The sequence below is a fragment of the Carassius gibelio genome, chromosome B7 (genome assembly GCF_023724105.1).
Source record: "Carassius gibelio isolate Cgi1373 ecotype wild population from Czech Republic chromosome B7, carGib1.2-hapl.c, whole genome shotgun sequence".
NCBI lineage: Eukaryota > Metazoa > Chordata > Actinopteri > Cypriniformes > Cyprinidae > Carassius > Carassius gibelio.
In genome coordinates this window covers 16,054,874-16,079,922 of record NC_068402.1, presented here as the reverse complement: position 1 = coordinate 16,079,922, position 25,049 = coordinate 16,054,874, and the positions used below count along the sequence as shown (strand labels likewise).

The window sequence follows — 25,049 nt, the reverse complement described above, 5'->3', positions numbered from 1 at the left end:
TTACTAATTTATATTGCTGTTATGTATCAGTGAAGAATCATTTGCCTCGTTCTGTTTTTTTTTTTCCCTCCCTTTAGGACCACTCTTTTATCATGCAATATAACGATGGCAACACGGAGGTCGTGTCCATGTGGGTGTGTCGTAGTCTAGAGGATCGCAAAAGCCAGCAAGCACAGAGACTCATGTGAACAGCAGCGGCACCGGATGGAATTCTGGGATAATATGGTGTCCACATTTCCTCACTTTACTCTTCCACTAAACCTAGAGAAGCAGCGGCTGATCTTGCAGCACCTCCTCCCAATATTGAGTTAAATGGTGCATGGTGAGAGAACTGCTTCAAGAACAATGCAGATTATGCTAGCATCGTGCAAATGAGGATTTTAACCGTGTATGTTGGTTTGCATTGATGCAAATCTTTAACTTTATTCTTCTGCCGTGGGTTTCTTTTCACTTTCTGTGCAGATTCCAAAGTAAATGTTTTCGCAGAAGATCCTAGCGGGGGGCTGTTGCTTGCTTGACTCAGATTTAGTTCCTGTGGGTTTGGATTTGAGAGAAAATACTGTCTCTGTACTTAAAGCAACAATCTGGTTTTGCCAAAACATTGTGGGTATGTCATAAATCATTTCAGTTTTTAAATATATGGGCTTGTGTCGAGCATTGCCCCCTGCTGCAGTGCAAGTCATGCTGCTGTTGTTTTAAAAGCCACTTTTTGTTGAGTTTCATAAATGGCCTGCCACTTGTGGCAATACACCATTGAAGATGGAAAAATGTGATGCCTTGTTGTGGTGGAAGGCTTGTGTATGATATTTTAGATAGTCCAGCAGCAGCCGACTGTAATGAAACATGAGAGGCCAGTTGTTTTGGTCAAGCATAAACCCAAGGGGTTCATGGGAATGGGTTACTTTGATTTGGGCATTGCCTTAATCTCTCTTTTAAGGTCATTTTATACAATTTTATCTCTATGTACACAACTGTTAAAAAGTTTGTAATCGGTAAGTTTATATTATAAAAATATGAAGCAGCCCAACTGTTTTCAACACTGATGAAAAGTTTCTTGGGCACCAAATCAGGATGATTTCTGAAGAATCATGTGACACTGAAGACTGGAGTAATGACTGCTCTGCCATTGCAGGAATAGGTTACATTTTTAAACATTAAAAATATAAATTAGTTATTTTAAATAGTAATAATATTTAACTTTTTTTTACTATATTTGTAATCAAATAAATGATTGGTGAGCATAAGAGACCGCTTTCAAAAATGTAAAAAAATCTTACCGACCACAAACTTCTGAGTGGTAGTGATGTTTTAATGTTATACAGCAAATCGAACAACTCTAGTTAATATTTTCCCATAAGACTTTGATGAAAGAAATTCTCTAAAATGAACTTTCTTAACCTGTGTATTCTTAGATCACATTAGCAGATGCAGATTAGCACAGCAGGTGCAAGAATGGAAATAGTGACTCATAGCACCATTTAAACCCTGAATTCCTGTTTCTCTTATACTTTAAACTAGAAACTTGTAAAAGTAGTGAACAGAGTCCTTATACAATGTATGCAATCTAAATTCACTGACTTAACTTACTGTTAAAGGGTTAGTTCACACAAATATTAAAATGATGTCATTAATGACTCACCCTCATGTTGTTCCAAACCCATAAGACCTCCGTTCATCTTCAGAACACAGTTTAAGATATTTTAGATTTAGTCCAAGAGCTTTCTGTCCCTCCATTGAAAGTGTGTGTACGGTATACTGTCTATGTCCAGAAAGGTAAGAAAAACATCATCAAAGTAGTCCATGTGACATCAGAGGGTCAGTTAGAATTTTTTGAAGCATCAAAAATACTGATTTTATTCAGCATTGTCTTCTCTTCTGTGTCTGTTGTATATGGTGAAATAACCCTTTAAGTCTTCCTTCACTTAGGATTTTATCAAAGCAAATCAGCAAGCTCCTGACATTAACCACATCAGGTCATCACATATGCCTTCTTTTCTTATATTTATGTGCAATTTTTATGTCTCATCAGTATTACTTTTTTTAATGCAAGTGCCAGGTATTTTAATTCAATATTGTAGTTCATCCCTGCCTGTGTTTTGAAAAATATCAGAATTAATACACCAGTTGATATGTCTGCAATCGCACAGTGGAAGAAGAGCATTCCATGTAACAAAGAATGCAGTTCTGAAAATGTAGTTGTCACATACCAAAGCCAAATGCATTATTACATTGTTGGGATTTTTAAGATGGATTGTAAATTATATTATTTGTCACTGTCTCAAAATAATTTCTTAGATTTTAAAGTGCCCCTATTATGGATTTTTGAAAATAACCTTTCATGCAGTAACACAGCTCTAAAGGTTTCAAGTGAATGAAAACATCAAGTTTTAAAACTGAAAGTGCACCATGTATAAAGTCTCTCAAAAGAAAGAGTCGACTCTGAATCATTGAAACGAGTTGTTTTTAAAACGAATCCCAAGCAGTTTCATGTTGACGTCAACATGAACATTATCATACTGACCGCCCACTTGTTGGTCTTTTCGCTTTGGTCTGAATGAAAATGCTAATTCATTCTTTGCCACTAGGTGCTGCTTTTGGAGCGGTAAAAATACACTGTAAAAAATCTGTGACATTTACGGTAAAATACTGGCAGCGGTGGTTCCCAGAACTTCACCGTTATAAATATGGTAGCAATATTTTAGGATTTACAGACTTAACTTAAATTCACAATAAAAAAACGTATTTAATTAAATGATGTAATGTTAATAAACCATCATATTAAAGTACTAATATCTGTTTTGAACCATTGTAATCTCATCACAAACAGCTCTTTCATAAACTGAGAAGAAAAAAAAAAATAAAAAAAAAAAAAAATATATATATATATATATATATATATATATAGGTGCACAGTGTTATTCACAGAAACACTAAACACCATCATGGTGAAACACATGATACTGAAATAATGCAATCAACATTATTTAACAACTTTAGATGTAAGATAAAACCTTAATGTACACAACTGATGAGAAAAATACTAATAAGAAACGTTATTTAAACGAAAAAAATTTTAAAATTACTTTTTCTTTTTCACTTCCAAAAACCGTGATTTTAACAGTATTTTACTGTAAAATTAAATTTTGTGTTATCACAGTTATTCACTGTATATAGTATGGAATCTTACTGATAACCTATTAACAGGTTTTTACTGTAGCATTTTTACAGTCTTTTACTGTTAAAAACACAATAATTTTTTACAGTGTAACGGTTTCCCCGGTAACTCTGTGCACAAAGCAGCACTGCGCTCACAAACACTGCTTATCAGGCATTACAGGCAAGATGACGTGAAAATGAGACAAATCGGACCAATCACTTCAGATTAGAGTCACACAAAGGAGGGGTTTTGAAAAATGAATCATTGAGCAAATTATTTGAGAGTCGTTGAGCAAGTAAGGTAAAGATAAATGCAAATTATAAGACAGTGAAAGTGTTTTTTGACCTCACATGCATGTCAACATGTTGGGAACTTGCAAAACCAAAATATATAACCTTTCATTACCTATGATAGGGGCACTTTAATGACAACTGGCCAAAACTAAATCTATGAGGAACAAAAACAAAGATGTGAATGCCTGAAGCAACTGAGGTGAGGCTTGCACATAAAGGTGATTTTTCCCAATAAAACCTTTCAGATCTTATTAATTTGTCTGTATTTCATGTTTCTATGTTTCTCAGGACAATCCAAACTAGATTTACATTATTTGTGAAGACAATATATGATGCTGGTGCTCATATAGCACACTTCCCTGAACAATTTGCAGGATCATTTAGGTCCAAAGCAAAAACATGCATGCAATATGAGTTATGTTCTCGTAATAAAATTCAACAATGCAAGACTGTATGGATTTAACCATGCAGTCTTTGCGTGAATGTATTTACATGTAGCTGTCTGTATTCTGAGACCTGCTAAAGTTATTTATAAGATAAATAATTGAGTATATGGTATTATAAACCTACTTTCATCTTCAAAGACGATATTCATTTAAGATACTCCTCTGGATTAAGTTTAGGCTTATCCCTCAGATGATTACCATTACATAGTTTACACTTTGTGTGTTTGAAAGGATGGTATCTGATTACACATAATTCATTAGTGGTCTTGAGATGCAGTTTTGGTCCAGCGTTTTTCCGAGTGTTGGGGTGCGTACAGGATGACTACAATGGGGAGGACAGGAATCTGATACAGAGGTCGGAGTCACTCTCCTCTCCACATGAGAGCATATTGAACCGGATCACTGTTAGTGTTCACTTACACAAACCAGCCTTAATGTTTACAATAACACTGTGCATCGGAAGTAACATTATGGTGATCAATACAAAAAGCATAATGAATATCCACACACACACATTTTATATATATTTTATACATGGTGATGGAAGCAATATTTGTGTATATATATACACACACACACACACACACACATTTTGTTGGACCTTGTTTAAATAAAAAAGTGAGTTAATTGTTTTTGATATATGGATCTTTAACTTGATAAATAGTCGTCGATGGAAAAATAACTAAACAACTTTAAGTCATTTTGAACCATGTTTGCATTTTAGGGTCAAACAACAGTCCAATCCAAAGGTCTCATTAGAGCATCAGTCTATGGGCCCCAGCAGCTAAAGGCCCTCAGTATTCCTCCTCCTTCAGCTGCTGGGGCCCATATACCAGTGCTCTAATGCGACCTTTCTCCTGCAGTCCAGTTTGATTAGCGCGAGGGCCGGACGAGCACTGAAAGACCTGTTCACAGCCATTAGCGAGATTCCTTTATCAATGTCTAGTAATTAAAATGTCACCACTTAATTTTCAGGCCATGGCGAACCTCTTGTAGCAATCTTTTCCTAATAAAACAGTAATCGAAACGCTATTTTCACTCGAAACAAAAAGGTTGCGGCAGGCGACTCGGGGGTGTCAAGGCGACAGAGATCAATATGAGAGAAGCTGATTGATCTCGCGCTAAAGTGAAATTTATTGGGGTCGCGCTTTTATACTGCGCGGATATAACGGTGACTGTAGAACACTGCTTTTCAGCCGATGCGTTTATTAAACCTCTCTTGCTGAATTAGTCTGCCTTTGATTTATGTGCCAATCTTCGCAATGACCTCCAGGACAGCATCTCGTAGTTTTCTAAAACACATGGTTTAAATCTAAAGGGTTTCCGGCTTTGTTGTCATCAACAATAGAATGAGCTTCTTAGTCAAATAAAATGTTAAGAAAAAAAAGTTTGCATTTTATATTATCTTATTATTATTCGCGTCAACATGATGTGGTTTAAATAAAATTGGTTATTTTAATATAAACCCAGACCAATATGCGAAATAAAAAATTAAGACATAAAAAATATAGATTTGCTTGGTCTCTTGACCATTGTCTTTGGTCCTCTAAAACGGCACCCACAGGGCATCAGTTCAAACTGTCCTGTAAAGGTGTCCAGGTCAGCTGAGGATGGCATTAGCCAATTTTTATTTTTATTTTTAAGTGCCTTAAATATATTTACGCCTGACTCATTCCGATATTACTGACTACTATAATCAGGTTGGTTGGTTTATTTATTTAGTCTATTCTGTTGTCCGAACCATTTGTCACTGACAGATTCAAAATAAAAGGAGACAAGTTGTGCGGTTACATTGGTAAGAATTAAACTTAATTAAAGTCATTTTATTGCAACTTTATGTGTGATGCAACTAATTATATTTTAAGAACATGTTTTCAATCCTAATTGCATGCAAAATAACGTTTACAGTGCACTATTTAATGAAGACGTTTTGTTTTCTCGATCCTTTCTTCCACAGTCAGCAACTGGCCTATATAAAGTTTCTTTAATTAGTTTACTCATGCTCGTGTAATATAATAGCTTGTATATTAATGAGCCAATAATGGCATATGTCGTCCTGAAACACAATATTTATCGTATTGATTCAACCGTTATGTAAAAACAATCATTGATTATTTAATAGCATGTCAGAGAGGTTACCAAGAACATCAAGTTAAACACAAAACGGTAGTCAAATTAATAGTGATAAATTTAGTCTATGCGACCATTAAATGACTACAAATGCATTTTTGTTAGAATGATTGCAGTATTTTGAGGTGGTAGATGAACGTGCAATAAGGTATATTCCTCTCAGCGGCCTGACTAAATGATGGCAGGGTAGCTTGTTTAAAGACGGCTGTTGTGTAGCTGTACCTGCTCGTGGGAGGATCCACGCCTGTAGGACACGTGAGCCCCTGTCTCCCCGCCATAAACACACAATGCTGCTTTGAGTCGGAGCTCTAAATAATTAACACGAAAGGAATAATTACAGAATAAAATTGTAATTATTGTTGGGCCAGAACGAAGCGTCTTAGTTGTGAAAGGAGACACGTCCAGGCAGATCTGGTTAAAGTTTCCCTTCCTATTAATATTGAATTAGGTTAAGCCGCTGGCCCCTTGGTCACAGGGCATAGCCTACTGAGCATCGCTCGACAGATTTTTAAACTTTCCCATTCGTTTTCATCTCTGAGGATATAAGCTAAGTATTATATTATATTTATATAATTTTATTATAGGCTAAATAAATACATTTTGAAAAGCATAAAATATACTTAAAGAATGCTTTATGCTTTTAAAATGTATTTATTTATTTGCTTATTTTTTGCTCAAACATTTTGGAAGAATTGATATAAAAACTAATCAGTTTAGTCTAGTTGTGTCAAACGGTCAATGATGCAGCCTTTCCATATATTAGATACATGTTCACTTAACGAAAAACACAGTTTAGCTTGAAGGCAGTTTTGATGTAATGGCTCTGCCAAGAAGAATAATCGCTCTAAGGCATTTTTTGGACATTATTAACTAATTGATTCTGGGTAATTGTTAACATGTTATATAATTAACTACCGTTTAATCAGGTCTGTTTTGACACCTCAGCGAATGACGTGATGGTAGCCTACAATAGACAGTTGCTGTAATAATTAAATGGGATGGGAAAATTTAAGACAGATATTTCGCTTGTTTCTCCAGTGATTTTTTTTTTTAATCCAACGTCTGTCTTCCTAAGTGAGAGACGCAGGCACTGAAACGCGTGACTGGTGACGCCTGCACACATCGCCAAAACATTTCCGAGAGAATGACGATTTTCCACTGTCGTATTTCAGAGTGGACCGCACAACTTTGCCCTGTTCGATATTGATATCTTTACGTCAAGACTTAGTGGGGTTAACTGAAGGTCATTGATCAGGTTTTAAATAGTTAATACGGCCATATAAGGTTGCACCACTTACCTCAGTCCATTGCTCTGATATATCACTGTTTGTACACACTAGCCGCTCTCACTGCCTGGTGTGTTTAACAAATGTGCATCATTCACCGGGAGACGTGATGTAAAATGCGATGACCACGAGCCTCTAATAGCAGTTCAGGTGCCCTGCGGACATGTAGCCTACAGGAAATATTCAGTGCAAACTCATAATGATAGTATATTGTTTGGTTTCCGACGTGTCACTCAAACATAAACATTAAGTTCACAGGAAACGTATTATTCCAAAACAATAAGACGCAGGTGTACATGATAATAGTGGGGGAAAATTACAAATCATCAAAAGTACCGTTGTTCATTGTTCTTCGTCTCCCTGTAGCTACATGCGCAATCGCACAAAACCGCTAAAACTGCACTTAGCGCCCTGCTTTTGGTGGCATTACTTGATTTAATAATATCTATCTATCTATCTATCTATCTATCTATCTATCTATCTATCTATCTATCTATCTATCTATCTATCTATCTATCTATCTAGGCTATCTATCTTCTGTAGAAGTAGCTCAATTATAAATTGGCAGTGATCTTTGTTTTGGAGTAGTGGAAACAAACGGTTAATACCAGAATCGGATTTGATCTCGGTGGGTGTGCCTTCTTATTCTTTTTGGCGTCCCCTCTCTTGAAGCAGATCGCGCACAACCTATTAAGAAGAGGCACGAGCTCCGGGATTGCCATGTGGTCACTTTGCTCGCGCTCCCGTCACCACGCACGAGAGCTGAGTGGAATGGAAACTCTAAAGTGTTTTTGAGAGGAGAGAGTCTATATAACCTCGCAGTTCTCATCACGCACTACAGACGGACGTTCTGTCCTTGTTTTAGGCCTGTTAATTTGACGCAAAAACACACTCGCTCATCTGACTTCGTTTCCTGATAAAAAGGTAAGTTTCTTTTTATATTAACAAGTTAATATCAAAATAATAATCAGCGAGTGTATTTTCTTGAATTGACACGCTTTATTTATGTCAAAATTATTTTAGAAGAAAAGCTAGCCTGGCCAATGTTTAAAAAAATATGCTGATACTTTATTACGAAAGAGAATTTATTGCACCTAAATCACTTGATGCAAAATAATATGACAAATCTATAGAATAATAATCGTACATCGTAAAGATGTAAGTTAGCAAACGAATGTATTTGTAGGACTGAAATATAACGGCTCCATGCGCAATGTTTTAATTAGAAATGATAAGAGTTTTATTAACAGATCAAAGTCGAACAACACAGGCTGTGTAATTACACAGAAAGCTGCTTACGGCTTCTTTTCCTTGTTGCTAAGCTCATTGGAGTAGCTAAAAGATTCTTCCCTTCTGCCTCTTTGCGTATTAGAGCCGTAAGAGGCCTTTAAGTAAACCGCTCCGGCTTCTGAGCCGATTTGGAGACATTAAGCAATGATGCAGGCTCTCAGGTCAGATAGTGCGAGCTTTTAGGGATAGCGTTAGAGCCGGGAAGGTTCTCAACCTAAAAAACGAGGTATTATTTGCAAATATTAATTAGCAGGCCTAAAGCTGTCATTTAAAATGTAAAGTGTTAACTTAAAATAGCCTACTAACAGTATAGTCTGTATTATAATGCTAAAATAATTATTCAAATGACTGTAAAAATTGACATTTTTAAGTATAATTTCTTATTTTGCAAATGTAATTTTATCGAGGATGAAACTTAATAGAAAATATGACAGACAAAATTGTAGACAGGAAGGAGACATTTAAAAACAGAATATAGCTGCCCAATACTGCCTTTTTTGATTTTGCCTTTTAATTGAGATACTATTGTAGACCTATACTATTAAAACTACATTAAATAATATTAAAATTCTAATAAAAAACACAATAATAGTTATACCTCTTATGATAAAAAAAGTGTTTATATTAGGACAATGCTTAAGGCATAATAATTCTAGATGATCCCTCGGAAGTCGCAAAAAAAAAAAAACAGTTCTTGAATTGCAATGTTACATTTCTGACTCGTTCTTCACAGACTTCCAGGAATGGAGTCGATACCCAGTCAGCTTTCCACGGGACGAGATGTTTGCTCTTCCCCCAACTCAAAGCAAGAACTGCAGCCTTACTCCAGCAGCAGCTCGCTGAAGCCAAATCAAGTGAGTGAGACTGTGCTGTACGGAGTGCCCATCGTCTCTTTGGTCATCGATGGTCAGGAGAGGCTGTGCCTGGCGCAGATTTCCAACACTTTATTGAAGAACTACAGCTATAACGAAATCCACAACAGACGCGTGGCGCTTGGAATTACGTGTGTGCAGTGCACGCCGGTGCAGCTGGAGATCCTGAGGCGCGCGGGGGCAATGCCCATCTCCTCGCGCCGCTGTGGCATGATCACCAAACGCGAGGCCGAGCGCCTCTGCAAGTCCTTCCTCGGCGCTCACAACCCTCCCAAATTACCCGAGAATTTTGCATTCGATGTTTCCCACGAGTGCTCCTGGGGCTGCCGAGGGAGCTTCATACCTGCGAGGTACAACAGCTCCAGGGCGAAATGCATCAAGTGCACCTACTGCAATATGTATTTTTCACCCAACAAGTTTATATTTCATTCGCACCGCACACCTGAGTCGAAATACACCCAGCCGGACGCGGCCAATTTTAATTCATGGAGACGCCATCTAAAACTCACCGACAAAAGCTTGTCTGATGACCTTTGTCACGCGTGGGAGGACGTCAAGGCCATGTTTAACGGCGGGAGTCGGAAGCGCGCAATGCCAGGGAGTGGATCAGATATGTCCTCCCCGCTCAAACAGCAGGCCTCCGGAAACATCACGCAGACCGCTTCCTCTGATATTCCTCACAAAACTTTGCGCTGCGACGACGACCGTGGGAACCTCAGCTTAACCAGCAGCGTGCGTAACTACCCGGTCATCCCCGTGCCTAGTAAGAGTTTCGGCATGCTTCAGAAGATCCCGCCACCCATCTTCCCGCATCCATATAGTTTCCCAGCATTTGGACTGTGTCAAAAGAAGGACGATGGAGTTGGTGAGCAGAATAAGACCAATTTACCTGGTGTGTTTTGGCCAGGTGCGAAGGACGGGATCTATCCATCGTTCCCCATGTTCTGGCCCACCGCCGGCAGCCTGCCGCTCTCATCCTATCAACCAGCACAACCAAAACCCCACACGGAGCTCCTGGGTGGCCGGCAAACCGAAACAGACATGTCAGAAAGTGAGCGGGGAGGAAACAAACCTAGAGACAGTCTGTTCGACAGCGAGCGCTGCTCCAGTTCGCAGTCCCTCAGGAACGACGAGGACAAATCTGGGGACGAGGCCAGGTCAAGTGAGGGTCAACCGAGCACCCCAAGAAAACTGAGCTATATTTCTGCGTTCAGACCCGTCGTTAAAGACGCAGAGAGCATAGCTAAGCTCTACGGGAACAGGGACGCGTACAGCGGAGCTCATCCTGGACATTTGTCGCCAGACTTTGTGAGTGAGAGCTCCAGCTACAGATCCGCCTCTCCGTGTGTGGACAGCGGGGAAGAACCGGATGTCGACGTGGAGACTCACAGAATTCCGGAGGACGAGGAGTCTATACAACTTTCCGTGGACGACCGACAAAGTCCCGTTAGAGAACACAGTCCAACTCCGCAGCCGGATGAAGACCAGATAGCCACTTTTAGTGACGGGAGCTCCCCTGATCAAAAGAACAAGCAGGTGGCAAAGAAAAGTGATGCCATTACTTACGAAGTGAGTCACACAAACTGTCATATTCGGTGGCACAGTAACTGTTTGAATCTATATCCAGTGTTAAAACGTAAAATAAAATATCTCCCCCTTAGTGTCAAATTATTTAGAATCAACAAGATGGCAGACCGTATTAAAACAGTCATTGTTCAGAATGGCACTTGTCTGATACAGAGGTCTTTCAGCTCTAATAGCAAGTAATGACGCATAATTGCCTATGGACTCTACGTTCAGTTTTCTATTTGTGAACAATTTGCAATTTATGTTGTTATGGATACAGATCGTTTATATTCTATTTGTTAAGGTATAACGATCTTAATAAAAGAACCCAGTGGCGCGTAATTATGGTAAATTAAATGTTTAGAATGAATGGTCATTTCTCTCGTCGCCCGTGGGCTATTGGTGCGTTGGTGTAAGGGCTCCCCTGTGGATACTGCGCGATTTATTCCTTTGTCAGTCCATCTGACCGAATTTACCTTGTAATAGGAGTAATTTGACTTGATGTTGCCAAATATTCGTAGATCATTAGTAGTAATATAAACTGTTTTCTGAAGCATGGTTGCGTACGAAAAGAAGAAAATAATGCATAATTGGGGTTGCAATTATGTTTTAAATGCTTGGTTAATTTTTGCAGGTGTACTCACATGAAAAGGAGGGCGAATCTGTTCCGAGCACACTGCCCTGCTCGGCCCCTAAACCTCCTCGCTGCGCACCGGAAACAAACGGTAAGACAGTTTCACATTTAACATTTAAATAAGTCAATTTGGGTAAATTTGGACAATTTTTGCTATTGAGATGACTGGGGAAAATGTCCCCCAATTTACAATGCATTACTCGCCTATTATTAAGCTTATGCTTTAGAATTTTAACAACTTTTATTTAGTCGATTTAAGAAGAAATGTTAGGATTTAATTATTTACTTCTGAATACGTGGCCTGCTAACAAGACTATTTTCCTTTAGATTCCCGCATTTCAAACAACAGCCCTACTGACGACGAATGTGAATCACAGAAATCCTGTTCGGATCATATCAGTGTTAGCAAAGAGACCCCACGTGAGTAGCAATTAAAATAATGTCCTGTTCTTATGTGTGTTTTAAAACACCATTATACATTTACATTAAATAATTTGTATTTTTTTTATGCAGTGTGATAATATATTTCTTCATTATTTTGTGGCAGGCGACGCTACATTGAGAAATACTGATAACAGATTCAATTTCGAGAAAGACATCGAGAATATGGCGAAAGGTAAATATCTGGATATTTTATTGTCAATTCTGAGCAGTGTTATTCCATTGTCAGCTAAGCAAATGTGTTAGGGTTTTGAAATAACAGTACAAAATAACGGGACAGATTACAAACAGAGGCAGCCACAAGAAGTCGTCTCTTTTCAAGGGAAATAATGTGCAATGTTTCTCTATTTTACACCCATTATGCATTTAAAAATGCGCGTAATCACTACGCAATTGTGTGTAGGCTAACTGAGAATTGTCCTTGAACTGCAGACGATCCACATTGCAGGCTCGTTTTCCACACACCCCTCAGGCAACTGTCCTAATTATTTTGCAATGTCATGCTTGAGAAGACGGGGACCGTGTGTTTAGCCTTAGTAACCTAAATAGCGCCATTAGACAAGAAAAGCAAACAGAGAGTGAAATACATGATACAAAAAAAAAAAAAAAAAAATTGTAAAATAATTCTCTGAAAGACTGTAGCTTACTCAAAAGCTATTGGGATATGTGTGGTGATTAAAAGTCACAGTGATGTGATAAATGATGTGATTTCTGTCGGTTTCCACAGAGGAGCTCCAAAAGCAGCTCTTGGAGCAAGTGGAGCTAAGAAAAAAACTGGAACGGGAATTTCAAAGTTTGAAAGGTAATTAAGAGATGGATATATCCACACCATGCTTAAATTTGCTGCATAATTTCTTTTATTTATAACTTAAGTTAATATAACACGTGTTGACTCTAACAGATAATTTTCAGGATCAAATGAAGAGGGAACTGTCTTATCGAGAGGAGATGGTCCAGCAGCTGCAGATTGTACGAGGTAATACATATTCTGCACTAGTGAAAGAAAAAAGGACAGCTTCGAAAAAGTAACACTTGCATATACTTTCAGACAGACAGAATAATTAAAAGAAATACTAAGTCACAGGGATTCTAAAAACATTTAATATTTGTGACCCGCGCCGAATGATTTATGAATTATTTTCTTTTTATTTTATTTAGACACATTGTGCAACGAGTTGGATCAGGAGAGAAAGGCTCGTTATGCAATTCAGCAGAAGCTTAAAGGTAATTTAGAGACATACACTATCAACCTTAAACTTTTTTTGTTACATTATTCTAAAATAATTACAAAAGAAATATGCAAGTGCTACTTTTTTCAAACAAATGGATGTAGTTAAAAAGCATTGAAACATCAAAATGTGCATTTAACTAACTGTAAAGTAGTGCTGATTAAAAAGGAGTTTGATCTAATCTTCATTCACTGGACATCCAGTATGGTGTTATCATTGTGTGTCACTGTGCCATTTGGAGGAAGTCGCATGACTCAGTAAAGAATTCTATAGGTTTAGCTGTAGATTTCCCTTGTGCTGTGATTCATGGAACTAAATCGACCTTTTCCCTAGAAGCTCACGACGCTCTTCACCATTTCTCCTGCAAAATGCTCACTCCACGCCACTGCACAGGGACCTGCACATTCAAGCCACCCCTCTTGCCACCTTAACTTAAAGCTGCGTCCCAGGATCCCAGTGACATCTGTAAACCTCCCCTAAAGGAATTCTCCACTTACACTCTGTCTGAGAGGTTCAAGTTACGCACACCGAGCACTGAGGCCTGAGGACTGCTGAATCACTATCCATCCCAAGTAGGCTATTCACTGGCATCTGAACATTCCACTGCGAATGAAAGTATCTAGGATTACTTTAAGAAATCTGTAAAACAAGCCAGAGGATGACGAGAAACATTCTTATAATTGTGCTGTTAATTGTGTAAATAGTTTGATTTTTTTTTAACAATACAAATACATAATATGTGGCAATGTGCAATGAACACTATAATGTGAAATTTCATAAACTGGAATTGTTGATTATTATTCTTATTATTTATGTATTTATGTGTTTTTACATGTATTTGTTTTTCTCTAAATGAATTCACTGATGTGCTCTCCCAAATTATTTGTGTTTTAAGCACTTTAAATAAGCAACATTTCAGACCCATCTATCCAAAATTAATCAACCCAAACATGATTGAAAATCAGCTGTACTTCATATTAATGAACAGCAAACACAAGTTTGAACAAGCACTTATCCCATATTTTCCAAATAAACAATTGAGAATACCACAAAAGTTGATATTCCACATGAAAGTGCTCAAACCAAACTAAATGTCATAAGACCCCTGGAGTGTCTCTCTCTCTCTCTGTCTTTCTCTCTCTTTTCTTTTCAAAAATAATATTATCTCTAGTATCCTTCAATAAAAGTTCAATCAAAGCCACAAGTATTGACTCGTAAATTCAAAATATCTCCGTCACACAATGTTTCGAAAATAGGCTACTTTTTAATGATCACAGATCCAATCTCTATTCTAAGACACGAATTCTAAATCCAGAAACTGTGTTTATCTTACCTGGAAAACATTTGCGTAATAGCTAATAATAACGCCCGGATCATTATCTTGCTGTAGGCTATCCTACAGACAAACAGCCTATATATATATAGACTAGTCTAAATTAAACAATATTATTTTCTTATTAAAGTGTGTCGACCACTTTTCAAGAAATAGGTCTATTTCTGCAAACGTGCTCAGTAGAGGGTTTAAAAAAATCAAACGCACCAACCCGAAAATGAGTTTTGGCGTCTACTACTGTTGTACAATACAACACTGCCATCTAGTGGTGAAAGCAGACATTGCACATTGCCGATGTGCTTATTCAGCGACACAAATGTTCGTAACTGCGGACAGTGTATTCCGTTTGATCACACGCTTATTTAGACCATGTCTGGCACGTGCACACACTCAGTACCTGGCGGGGGGCATGAAAATTGCAAAAAGCAAAATACAGTACAAAAATATTTCAGAAAATATTTTGTAATAATTTAGTGATAATTAAACCATTGTCATTTAGAATTCTGAATAGGCCTAAGTAAAATAACGTATTTTGTATGGTATATTAAAAAGTTATTTATTAATATATACGTTTTTTTACATTACAGACATTTTTATGTTACAGAACTATGACATTTTGCGCCAATTCATTCATTCATTCATTTTACCTGGAAAACCAACTTGTGCATGCTCTAGATTTATGTTCACATCTATGTATGCGATTTTTAGGGGGTCATAACACTTCTGTAAATCCAGTAACATTAAAAATGATCTTCTTCTCGATGTTTTAGCCGCAAGATTTAAAATAAAATACAGGTAATTTGGATACTACAGCAGTTTTGTTCTTTTAATTGGACGAATGTGAACAGAGTGTAGCTATTTATTTGGATTAAAAATTTTTTTTTTGAAGTGTCAAACAAAACTGAAGCACTTAGACTGAATACTTTTAGTTAATTATGAGCCAAAACAACATTATTTTAATATATTTAAAACTCGTTGTCATACTGAATTGAATGGATGAACTTTTGGGAGCTTTGAAAATCCTGTGGAAGTGTGCTCAGATGCGATAAAACAGGCTTAGCCTTCCTATCCATGAGTCTCTAGAGACGCCCCTGTTTTTGGAGCAGTAACCATATGAACTTTTCCAAAACATACAGGCTTTCCTCTCGAAACCGTAGAGCAACATTTCGGTCACTACTGTTAGAAAACGTGTGAACGGTTACGCCGGCAACGAGCTGCGCGTGCACACCACGTGACCCGTTCGCGTCTCGCCTGCGCTAGCAGTCACAAGATGGCGGAGAGTGCGGAACTAAAGGTAAAACGCTGCGCTCAATTTCCAGTCGGATAGTGTGCAGGGACATCTTATTGTACCGTTAGAAGTACGCGTACTACTAACCTGCTGTATTAAGAGGCCGTTATAATGGATTTGACCTCTGTTCTTGTGTTTAAAGTTGCACGAGAGATGGTTTTGCAGTGGAGGTGTTGTAGAAAGCGTCCAGCGTGTTATTGTTGATGTAGAGGGAGCTGTCTGACCAGCGCTCTCCTCAGGCTCAGGGGAATTACTAACTTTAACTCTTTCTTCCTATAAACTCGCGTTAAGAGTGTTTGCTGAAAAAGCAGTCTCAGACTCGGGCTGTTTTGAAATATGCTGTTAGGAGACCGTGTATTTCTGATGGTTTGTGTGTGATGTAGTCGCCTGTACTTGTGGATTTGCCAGAAAGCTCCATCGCTTCGCGTGCAGGGCGCGAGCGCTGTTGACGAGCTGTCAATCAAGTGAGTGGAAGTGCACGAGCACCGTCACTCAAATTTCTGTAGATAACAACCGATTATTGCAGCTGATCTCCAAACTTCAGGCCGATGTCTTCACTTAGACGGAACGTTTAAGCTCACCAGCCCTATGCTAAAAGACCAATGGACATCCTTCGGTTCATAAAAGGATAAAAAAGCTTTTCTTAAAAAAAAAGATGAAAAAATAATATTCCAATTATTGTAAAAAGTACATTGCGGTTAGTTAAAGTGTCAGTTCACTAACGATGTAAAAACTTATGTGACAGCACCAGTCACCGTTTGCTTATTGCATGAGGGGAAAACTGAAAGAGAATGGTGACTGAGGCTATCATGCTTCATCTTTTGTGTTTCACAAAAACAGTAAGTCATACAGTTTTGGAGCAATATTCATTTTTTGTTAATTAACCCTTTACGTGTAATGTAGTGTGTTAATAACAGGTGTTGGATGACTGTGATGTTCTGATGTTGTTGTATTTCAGTTAGGGTCTTTGAGCTGACATTCATAATTGTATAAGAATGGAAAATACTGATCCACAACATGCTTAAGCAGTATTTATTTATTTATTTATTTTCAAGCGGTGCATGTCTGATATGGCTTTGTTATTTTTTGTGTCTATGTCTATGGACTGTAGTGTCTGTGGAATTTGAAAGCCTTGGTGTCATGATAGAGAGTTGACCGCAGGACTGAAAGAAGTTCATACTGTTTTAAATAAATGTGTTTTTTTTATTTATTTGAGTGATCCTCTCTTATTTATGCTCATGCAAAGTTTCTTCTTGTATATTGCTTTCCATAAAATGTAGTGCTTTGTTCTTGTTTTGTTTTTATTACTCGTTTCTTACATATAGACCTATTGTTTGCCCTTGAGCCGTGTCTTTGGCAGGTCCACCAGTGCAGAAAGAAAAGCCATAATTAGATTTGGCGTCTAACCTGATATTTTACACCACCTCTATTAAGCAACCACTTTGCTTGCAGAAATATTTAACAGTTACGTTAAAGGCAGTAATCAGCAACTTACAAAATGTTACTTTGGCTTGGAATGACTGTTAGTTCGATGGCAGAAGGTGTGGGTAGTGTGGATAAGAGAGATAGACTTGCCCACACGTTGCTTACGGGACTGATATGCATCGGTTCGAGGGGCTCAAGAGCTTGTGATGTGAAGACTCATGTGTTCTTGGTAAACACAGTGGACTCTTTGCATGTAAACTACTTGTGTATTTTCACTGGCATCTCAGTGCCACGTGAGCTTCAGGTATAAAATTATTCCATAGCAAACTTTCTGTCATATTTCTATGAAATTATTAGATACTGAATATACAACAATAAACTAGAAACAAACCCTGCAAATGTTATTTATCATTTGTCTGCAATAAAGCAGTTCAATTTTGTACTGCAAAGCCAATTTATATAATATATCCATAACAGTATCCCAAAAAATTTCATCGTACTGATGAAAGGCTAGAAACAAATCTGATTAAAACATTCAGTTTAGTAATGAGTTCCAGAATCTTCATTCTTTAAGCTTAAAGGTGAATCATCAATATTGCTTTGTCCTGTTGTGGGACACTTCCTCCAGATTAATTTTGTGGTTAATTTTCTCACAATTTCCATACACTGTGCTGAGTCTAAATATGAGTCTAAATATGGTGATACGCTGGCTCTATCCAGGAGTATGAATTCAGCAGATCACTGTTGTAGTTGTTTTTAAAGAAATTAACTTTATTGATTCCAGAAGGGAAATGTAATTAATGGATCAGATTACTTATTTATTTATTATTACACCTCTTATTTATTTATACTTCTTTACGTTTTCAGTTGCAGTGATTCTCAGAGGAGCATGGATATGTGTCTTGTCATATATTCATATCTGGTGTTGATTTATATAATGGTGATTAAGTAAGAGATGATGTAACCTAAGCTGTTTTTGAAGCATGCATGATTGATTTAAATGGTCCTGTTGTTACCTGCACTAGGAAAAATCAGTGTGGGCCCAGATGTTTTATGGATGTTGAGGTTTGCCAGCACAAAGAAAAAAAATAATTTGAGTGTACACGCATTCCTCATTTCATTATTTTGTGCAATTGATGAGATCTATTTAAACACACACACATGCTTATACTGATGTACTCATTCCCTCTCTCAGGCCTTCGCCAGCTATCTCCAGCCACACAAATAGCCTCCATCAACTGAGAGGTGATTAAGGTGGGGATTGTGGTTGTGTGTGTGTGTGTGTGTGTGTTTTATATCTCCCTTCAGCATATGTTCTCTTACCTGGCTCTAGCTCCTGTACCAATTTCCTGGGGGTTTAGCTCACACTGCACATTCTCTCACATAATGCAGCACATAAACAAATAGTAGAATAGAGGAATTTCTTCCAGAACGTTGTGGAATCATCCTACTGAACTGGGGTCATTTGCTGCTATTATGGCTTATAAATATGTGTAGTCGGTTCAGCACTCTTGCTCTGTTTGGACAAGGACTGTAATCTTAATCATCTATTAAAGTCTCCATGTCTCCTCTCAGCATACTTCACACTACATCACAGCATTATGGATGAATGAGGTTTAGATTTAAAACACAATGAGCTCCACATGCTCAACAAATTAGATTTGATGTTTTTGAAGCTGCCAAGAGACAGTGTTGCACATCCAGGCTGACTGAAGAAAGAGGAGAAGCTCTCGTTCTCTCGTTCTCTCGCTCTCTCTGTGATTTGTTTATAATTGAGGGTGTTGTAGGCCCTGTTTTTATATATTTAATCAAAAGAGATGAATGAGATATGGTGACATATCGGACAGTTTAAACCCCATGCCTCCACAACTGACTACAAGCTCGTATTCATTTTTTTAATTCAATGGCCACATCTCAAAATCCAATCAACAACTGATTTATAGAACCAAGTCTGACTCTTTTAGTTCTCTTCTTCTGATGATTTGTTACACTCAGATTTATATTACAATACAGGAAAAAGATCTCTTGCTCATCATGACTTTAAGGCATGTGTATGTCCATGCCAATCACATGATAAATCTTAAAGTGCGCTTATTTATTCCTCTCTGAAACAATCTTCAGTGTTTTGGCATTATATAGTGGTTTGGAAATGCATTTGGTGATAAATATAATTTAATATGTTTTTCTGTGTAAACACAGGAACAACGATGACTTTCTCTTCCAGGAAATAAGGCTCAAGTGTGCTTTGGTCTGGTTTGCTAGTGTTTTGGATTCATGTTATGCTCTGAAGTCTGGTCTGAATTTTTTATTGTGTTTCCTGCAGAAAGTCCTCTGTAGTCTGGCTATGTCCAGGCATTAGAGCATGAAGAGAAGGGACACCTTAAGATCTGAATGTCTTGGACTGTGTAGAAAGAAAAGTTTTTGTTTGAGATACAGTTTGAGTGTGATAGAGCCGACTCTTTATGAAGAGATTACACAATGACATTCTTTCATCAGGAAAGTTCATCAACACGTATGCGAAAGAATGCCAGGTGGGCTCAGAAAGCTGTCGTGTCCTTGGTTTTACATGTTAGCCTGTTTTTGAGCTTGCAAATGGTAAGTGATTAACGGCAAGCCTCCTCTCTGGCAAATGTTCAAGGCCACCTGCTCCCTTCTCCTGTTTAAAACAAATGATTTGGAAGTGTTTAAAACCAAACTGATGACTGATGTATTAAACAGACGGATTATTTGACTTGGCAAAATGTTGATGCTGGTTGATAATAGTGTCCTTTTGACCTATTAACAGTAGTGTTAGGCTAGTTCACCTTTTTATCAGTTTCTGAATCTACATCTAAGGAGGTCATTATATAAAAATCTCATGATACAATAATATCAATATAAAGTCCACATGGTATAATATTTATTTTATAGAACAAAGTCAGTGAATTGAACTTTAAAGCCTCTTTTTATTTGTGGTATACTGTCTTAGTCTAAATTACATTCACTCTGGTGTTTTAGGAAGCCAGACTAATTAGAATATAATAATAACTATAACAACAATTTTATAATATTATTTACTCAATATTCATATAACAGAAAGACATGTATTTTAAAACAGTTGCACTGTAAAATAAATGAAAATATTATATTATTTTTGCTTTACACTAGGGCTGCACGATGTGTTGTTTAAGCATCTATATCGCGATGTACAAATCCACGATAGTCACATCGCAGGATGTGCGATGTAGGCTGTCGTAGTTGATCCGTTATTCATTGACTGTATGGGCCAGAGAGAGAGAGAGAGAGAGAGACAGAGAGACAGAGAGACAGAGAGACAGAGAGACAGAGAGAGAGAGAGAGAGAGAGAGGCCAGCGACACACTAGATGCGCACTAGATGTGCAGCCCCGGCTGCACGCTCAATGTCTTCAATCAACACAAGCGCTGTCTTGCTCTCTCTCCCTCGCGCATATTAATCAATTGACATGATGGTGTCGATGTTTAAATCATTTAAAATGAGAATGTAAGTTTGCTCACCCCATTTTAGTTTGTAAGAATGTTTTTTTATTTCATATCGCAATATATATCGCAGAAAAATAAAATATCGCAATGTAAATTTTTCCCAATATCGTGCAGCCCTACTTTACACTACAGTATGGAAATTACAAAAACTTATTTTCTAGTTTCTACACTTGAAAGAGAGATTTTGAATTTGGACTGCAGGAACGTTACATTTAAACTAGCTGTCAGCAATTCATACTGCACTAGTGGACTTATAAAGGGATAGTTCACCTAAAAATTATAATTCTTTCATTAATTACTCACACTCATGTCATTCCAAACCCGAAATACCTTCATTCATAGACAGGAAGGATATTGCCATGATCAATGCACATAGTGAGGCCATTGGTAAAATAGTATATGTGACATTAGGGGTTCAACCCTGTTTTATGAAGCTACACGAATACTTTTTGTGTGCAAAGAAAATTATAATAACATCAATTATTTATTATAGGGTTACATATATTATTTAACAGTTCTTCTCCCCGAGTTACCATTTTCCACCATTTTGGAGAGTACCCCAGAACATAATCAACGTACAGTAATCAGCATTGTTTACGTTCAGTGTTTACGAACTGTCTACTGAATGTAAACAAAGTTGGAATCTGCAGTAGAGCTTTTATCCTGACAGAAAACTCCAGCTTCAGTAAAACATGCTTACAAAAATGCGTCTCACTACAAATCTTACTACAAATCTAATTCTGTAATCATCTCCCGTGAAAATAAAGCATAACTGGTGGCTGTTACATTCCCAAATGTGTGCTAAACTCACAGCACATGTAATAAACGAGTTCACTTCATTGTGTACAGAGCCGTTCTGAGGCGCAGAAACACTGGATCGCGAGCTGATCACCTTAACAAAGTGCATCCTTTGCTGTGAAACACGCAGCGAAAATAGACTTGAAGGAAATAAGCCATATAGTGCTTTCAGGTTTTAGTTCGTTTGACACATACTGTGCCAAAGCATAATGGCCCAAAACACAAATTTAAAGACCTGTTATGTTAGAATAAGAAATTCAGATATATTGTAAAAAGTTTGCTCAGAAGACATATTGTTTCATATCGTCATGTGACCACAATGATATCGAGACAGTTTTGCTATCGCGATACCACAGTATTGATAAAACTGTTAAAGGGGGGGTGAAATGCTATTTCATGCATACTGAGTTTTTTACACTGTTAAAGAGTTGGATTCCCATGCTAAACATGGACAAAGTTTCAAAAATTAAGTTGTACGTTTGAAGGAGTATTTCTGTTCCAAAAATACTCCTTCCGGTTTGTCACAAGTTTCGGAAAGTTTTTTTCGAGTATGCCTCTGTGTGACGTTAGATGGAGCGGATTTTCCTTATATGGGTCCTGAGGGCACGTCTGCCGGAAGAGCGCGTGCTCCCGTATAGCAGAGCAGAGAGAGGCTGTGCACAGACAAGCACTGATCAGAGCGAGAGCGTCGCGAAATGTCACAAAAGGAGTGTGTTTTTGGTTGCCAGGGCAAGACAACCCTGCACAGATTACCAAAAGAGAAACAGCATTAAGGGACCAGTGTATGGAGTTTATTTTTACAGAGCATCAACGGAGTTGTGCAAGTGTTTGTGTTTGTTCCCCTACATTTCGAAGATGCTTGTTTTACAAACAAGGCCCAGTTTGACGCTCCATGCTGGAGACCCGGGTTCGAGCCCCGCTCAGAGCGAGTCATTGCTGCTGCTGCTCTCGTTCAGTTTCAGCCTCGGGATCTGATTCTGGATCATAAATAAACGGCTGAATCTGACTGTTAGCCATGGTTTGTTTTGGATGATGTTTTTTTCCTCAAGGTAATGTCACAGCTTCCAAACGCTCTCAACGCAAAAGCCTACTGGTGCTCGTGATTCTTTAGCTCCGCCCACATGTCACGCCTCCAGCCGGTCGTGTTTTTCCGGGAAAAATCGGTACAGACTATCTTTCTCTTATGAATATAATAAAACTAAAGACTTTTTGGAGTTATGAAGGATGCAGTACTACTCTATAGGTACTCAAGATTAACAGGATATTGAGTGAAAACGAGCATTTCACCCCCCCTTTAATGTAGAATCTACCAGCTTTATCGTCAATACATACAACATTTCTATTTTTGTTTTCCGTTTTGAGCGCATTTTGTAAAAGTTTAGTTTAGTTTTGTTATGTGAGTAAAGAAAGTGCAAAGTTTTTGTAGCTAATTCTTATTTTTTCTCTGTTTAATGAAACCAATCACTACTCATTGTCCAAGTAATTCTGTCTAGATGACAAATTATAAATGTTGGAAAAACTAAAACTTTTATCTTCACTTCTAAAGGCACATTTTTCAATAATTACAGTTAATATCTGAAAATGCAAGAAAAATAACTTTTCAAAATATAAAATTTGTTTAGACATAGCTACTAAAATTGTACCAGTCCATTTTTGTGAAATCAGAATGATTTTGTCCTAATATTTGGTCTGTATGCGGGTTTAGTCAACTGTCCCTTCTTTTGTGAATGAGCTCCATTGAGTAGCAAACCATTTAGTAGATAGTTTAGTGGCTCTGTTGGGGACTTTGCTATTTCATATCTGTGTCATATCTGGAGCCTTTAGATCACGCTATGATAATAATATGGTTACATGGATGTGTGTGTGCGCGCATGCTCGTCGCTGGAGCTGTGTTGGTGAAACACAAAGCACTGAGGTATGTGAGAGAGAGTTGATCTTCCGCCAGTGAGCTGCAGGGCTGGAGATGGTGGGGGAGGGGCGGACGAGAGAGAGAGAGAGTTAGAGTTGGAGGAAAAGCTGGCCATAATTGTGTTCTGGGCTCTTAGCTAGAGAGGGAGAGTGAGTGTGCATGCAAGTGAAATTGGGGGTAGGTGTGTGTGTGTGTTTGTAACCCCTCAACTGTTTGTTGGCTGTCAGTCGCAGCATCAGACAGACAGGCATTTGAAAAGATGGAGGGATTCTGTCTCTGAGTCACCTTCATCCTCTGAAATTACACTTCAGGAAAGATGATCTTCATCACAGGCTCATGTGCACCTGAGCCCCAAAGACAGACCGCAAACACACCTACACAAATGCTTTAATTATCACACGTTACACCTGAGCCTGAAAAACACTTCTCTGTTTCAGCAGTGGAGAAACACAAAAACACCTTCAGGTTTTGTGCTGGTGTATTTGGCATTGTATGTTCTTCTTTCTGTTTTTAATAAGTATAAATCTGCATGACCTTGAAGAATATTTGGCTGGATCACCCACATGAAGTGGAATTAGAGCATGTACCTGGCACAGATTTACCCTGAACAGCAGAAGCCGAAATAAACATACACGTTTATGTATGCTGCAAAAAAGAAAACAATATTTTGAATGAGAAGTATCCTTTCTGTTGCCCTGGAAAAATACATAAACCCATAAATTTGCATTAGATATGTAAATAATTTATTTAGGGTTTATTTATTTTTTTGTACGCTGAGCAGTCGTAACCTTTGTGCTGTTTGTGTAATATTACACAGACCTTCACTAATGTGCACCTGTTTAATAAGCCCTTCTCTAGATGGTCAGATTCCAGCTGCGTTCTGATTCGCAGGGTCCTCCCCACACTCCCCAACACACTTTGCAGGCGATTCCAGCAGAAGTTCACATGGCACATTAATTTAGAACTACATCAACCTCAGACAACACATGAGTCACAAGGATTGGATTATTATACTTTTATGTTTCTAAAAGTATTTGCATTTATTATTCTTATCAACTCAAGTTCAATTTCTATTTGTCAAACTTGGCGCCTCTTATAAATAAAAAAAATGCGTAGACAATATTTTCAAATTAAAGTCTGAGAAAGTCTTAAATACTTTTTTTTAAGAATTCTGAAAACGATTTTTCACAGTTTACATAAAATATTAGGGAGCAACTGTTTCTGACATTGATAATAAATAATGTAATTAAAATTAATTACAATTTTAAAATATAGCAAAATAGAAAAAAAGGTATTATTTTTATTAATTGTAATAATTTATCACAATATTAAATTTTTTACTATTTGCTGATCAAATAAATGCTGTATCAGGAAAAATGTGAAGCACATTTTTGCATTGTTTTCTGACAATGATGATCTAGTGCCTCAACATTCATGTTCGCTATATGATTTG

The 25,049-nt window shown here is 37.7% G+C and overlaps 3 protein-coding genes across 12 annotated transcripts in view; all 3 read left to right on the top strand.

The window, feature by feature from the left end:
• The window catches only part of map2k5 (mitogen-activated protein kinase kinase 5), a 52,653-nt gene extending 48,952 nt beyond the window's left edge, over positions 1-3,701 (top strand). For both annotated transcript variants that reach the window (XM_052561251.1, XM_052561250.1), the window contains exon 22: positions 78-3,701. In XM_052561251.1, the coding sequence (XP_052417211.1) occupies positions 78-188 (111 nt within the window). In that variant the 3' untranslated portion in view covers positions 189-3,701. The remainder of the gene's footprint in view (positions 1-77) is intronic.
• A 4,075-nt stretch (positions 3,702-7,776) lies between these two features.
• Positions 7,777-14,724, top strand: skor1a (SKI family transcriptional corepressor 1a). 8 transcript variants are annotated; one of them, XM_052560340.1, is made up of 9 exons: positions 7,777-8,236; positions 9,336-11,043; positions 11,675-11,765; positions 12,002-12,094; positions 12,222-12,290; positions 12,843-12,917; positions 13,028-13,091; positions 13,274-13,339; positions 13,681-14,724. In XM_052560340.1, exons 2-8 carry the CDS (start codon positions 9,346-9,348, stop codon positions 13,335-13,337), a joined length of 2,154 nt encoding a protein of 717 aa, XP_052416300.1. In that variant the 5' UTR covers positions 7,777-8,236; positions 9,336-9,345; the 3' UTR covers positions 13,338-13,339; positions 13,681-14,724. The 8 variants fall into 8 exon arrangements, with proteins under 8 accessions (XP_052416300.1, XP_052416299.1, XP_052416294.1 ...); XM_052560339.1 differs by having other exon boundaries at positions 13,678-14,724; XM_052560334.1 differs by having other exon boundaries at positions 13,017-13,091; positions 13,681-14,723.
• A 1,170-nt stretch (positions 14,725-15,894) lies between these two features.
• The window catches only part of pias1a (protein inhibitor of activated STAT, 1a), a 40,451-nt gene continuing 31,296 nt past the window's right edge, over positions 15,895-25,049 (top strand). The window contains exons 1-2 of one of the 2 annotated variants that reach the window (XM_052561512.1): positions 15,940-15,971; positions 18,586-18,644. Coding sequence is in view for 1 of the 2 variants with exons in the window: in XM_052561511.1 (XP_052417471.1) it covers positions 15,948-15,971 (24 nt within the window). In the remaining variant the exon portion in view is untranslated. Of the gene's footprint in view, positions 15,972-18,585; positions 18,645-25,049 lie in introns of both variants that reach the window. The other variant, XM_052561511.1, reaches the window with a different exon arrangement.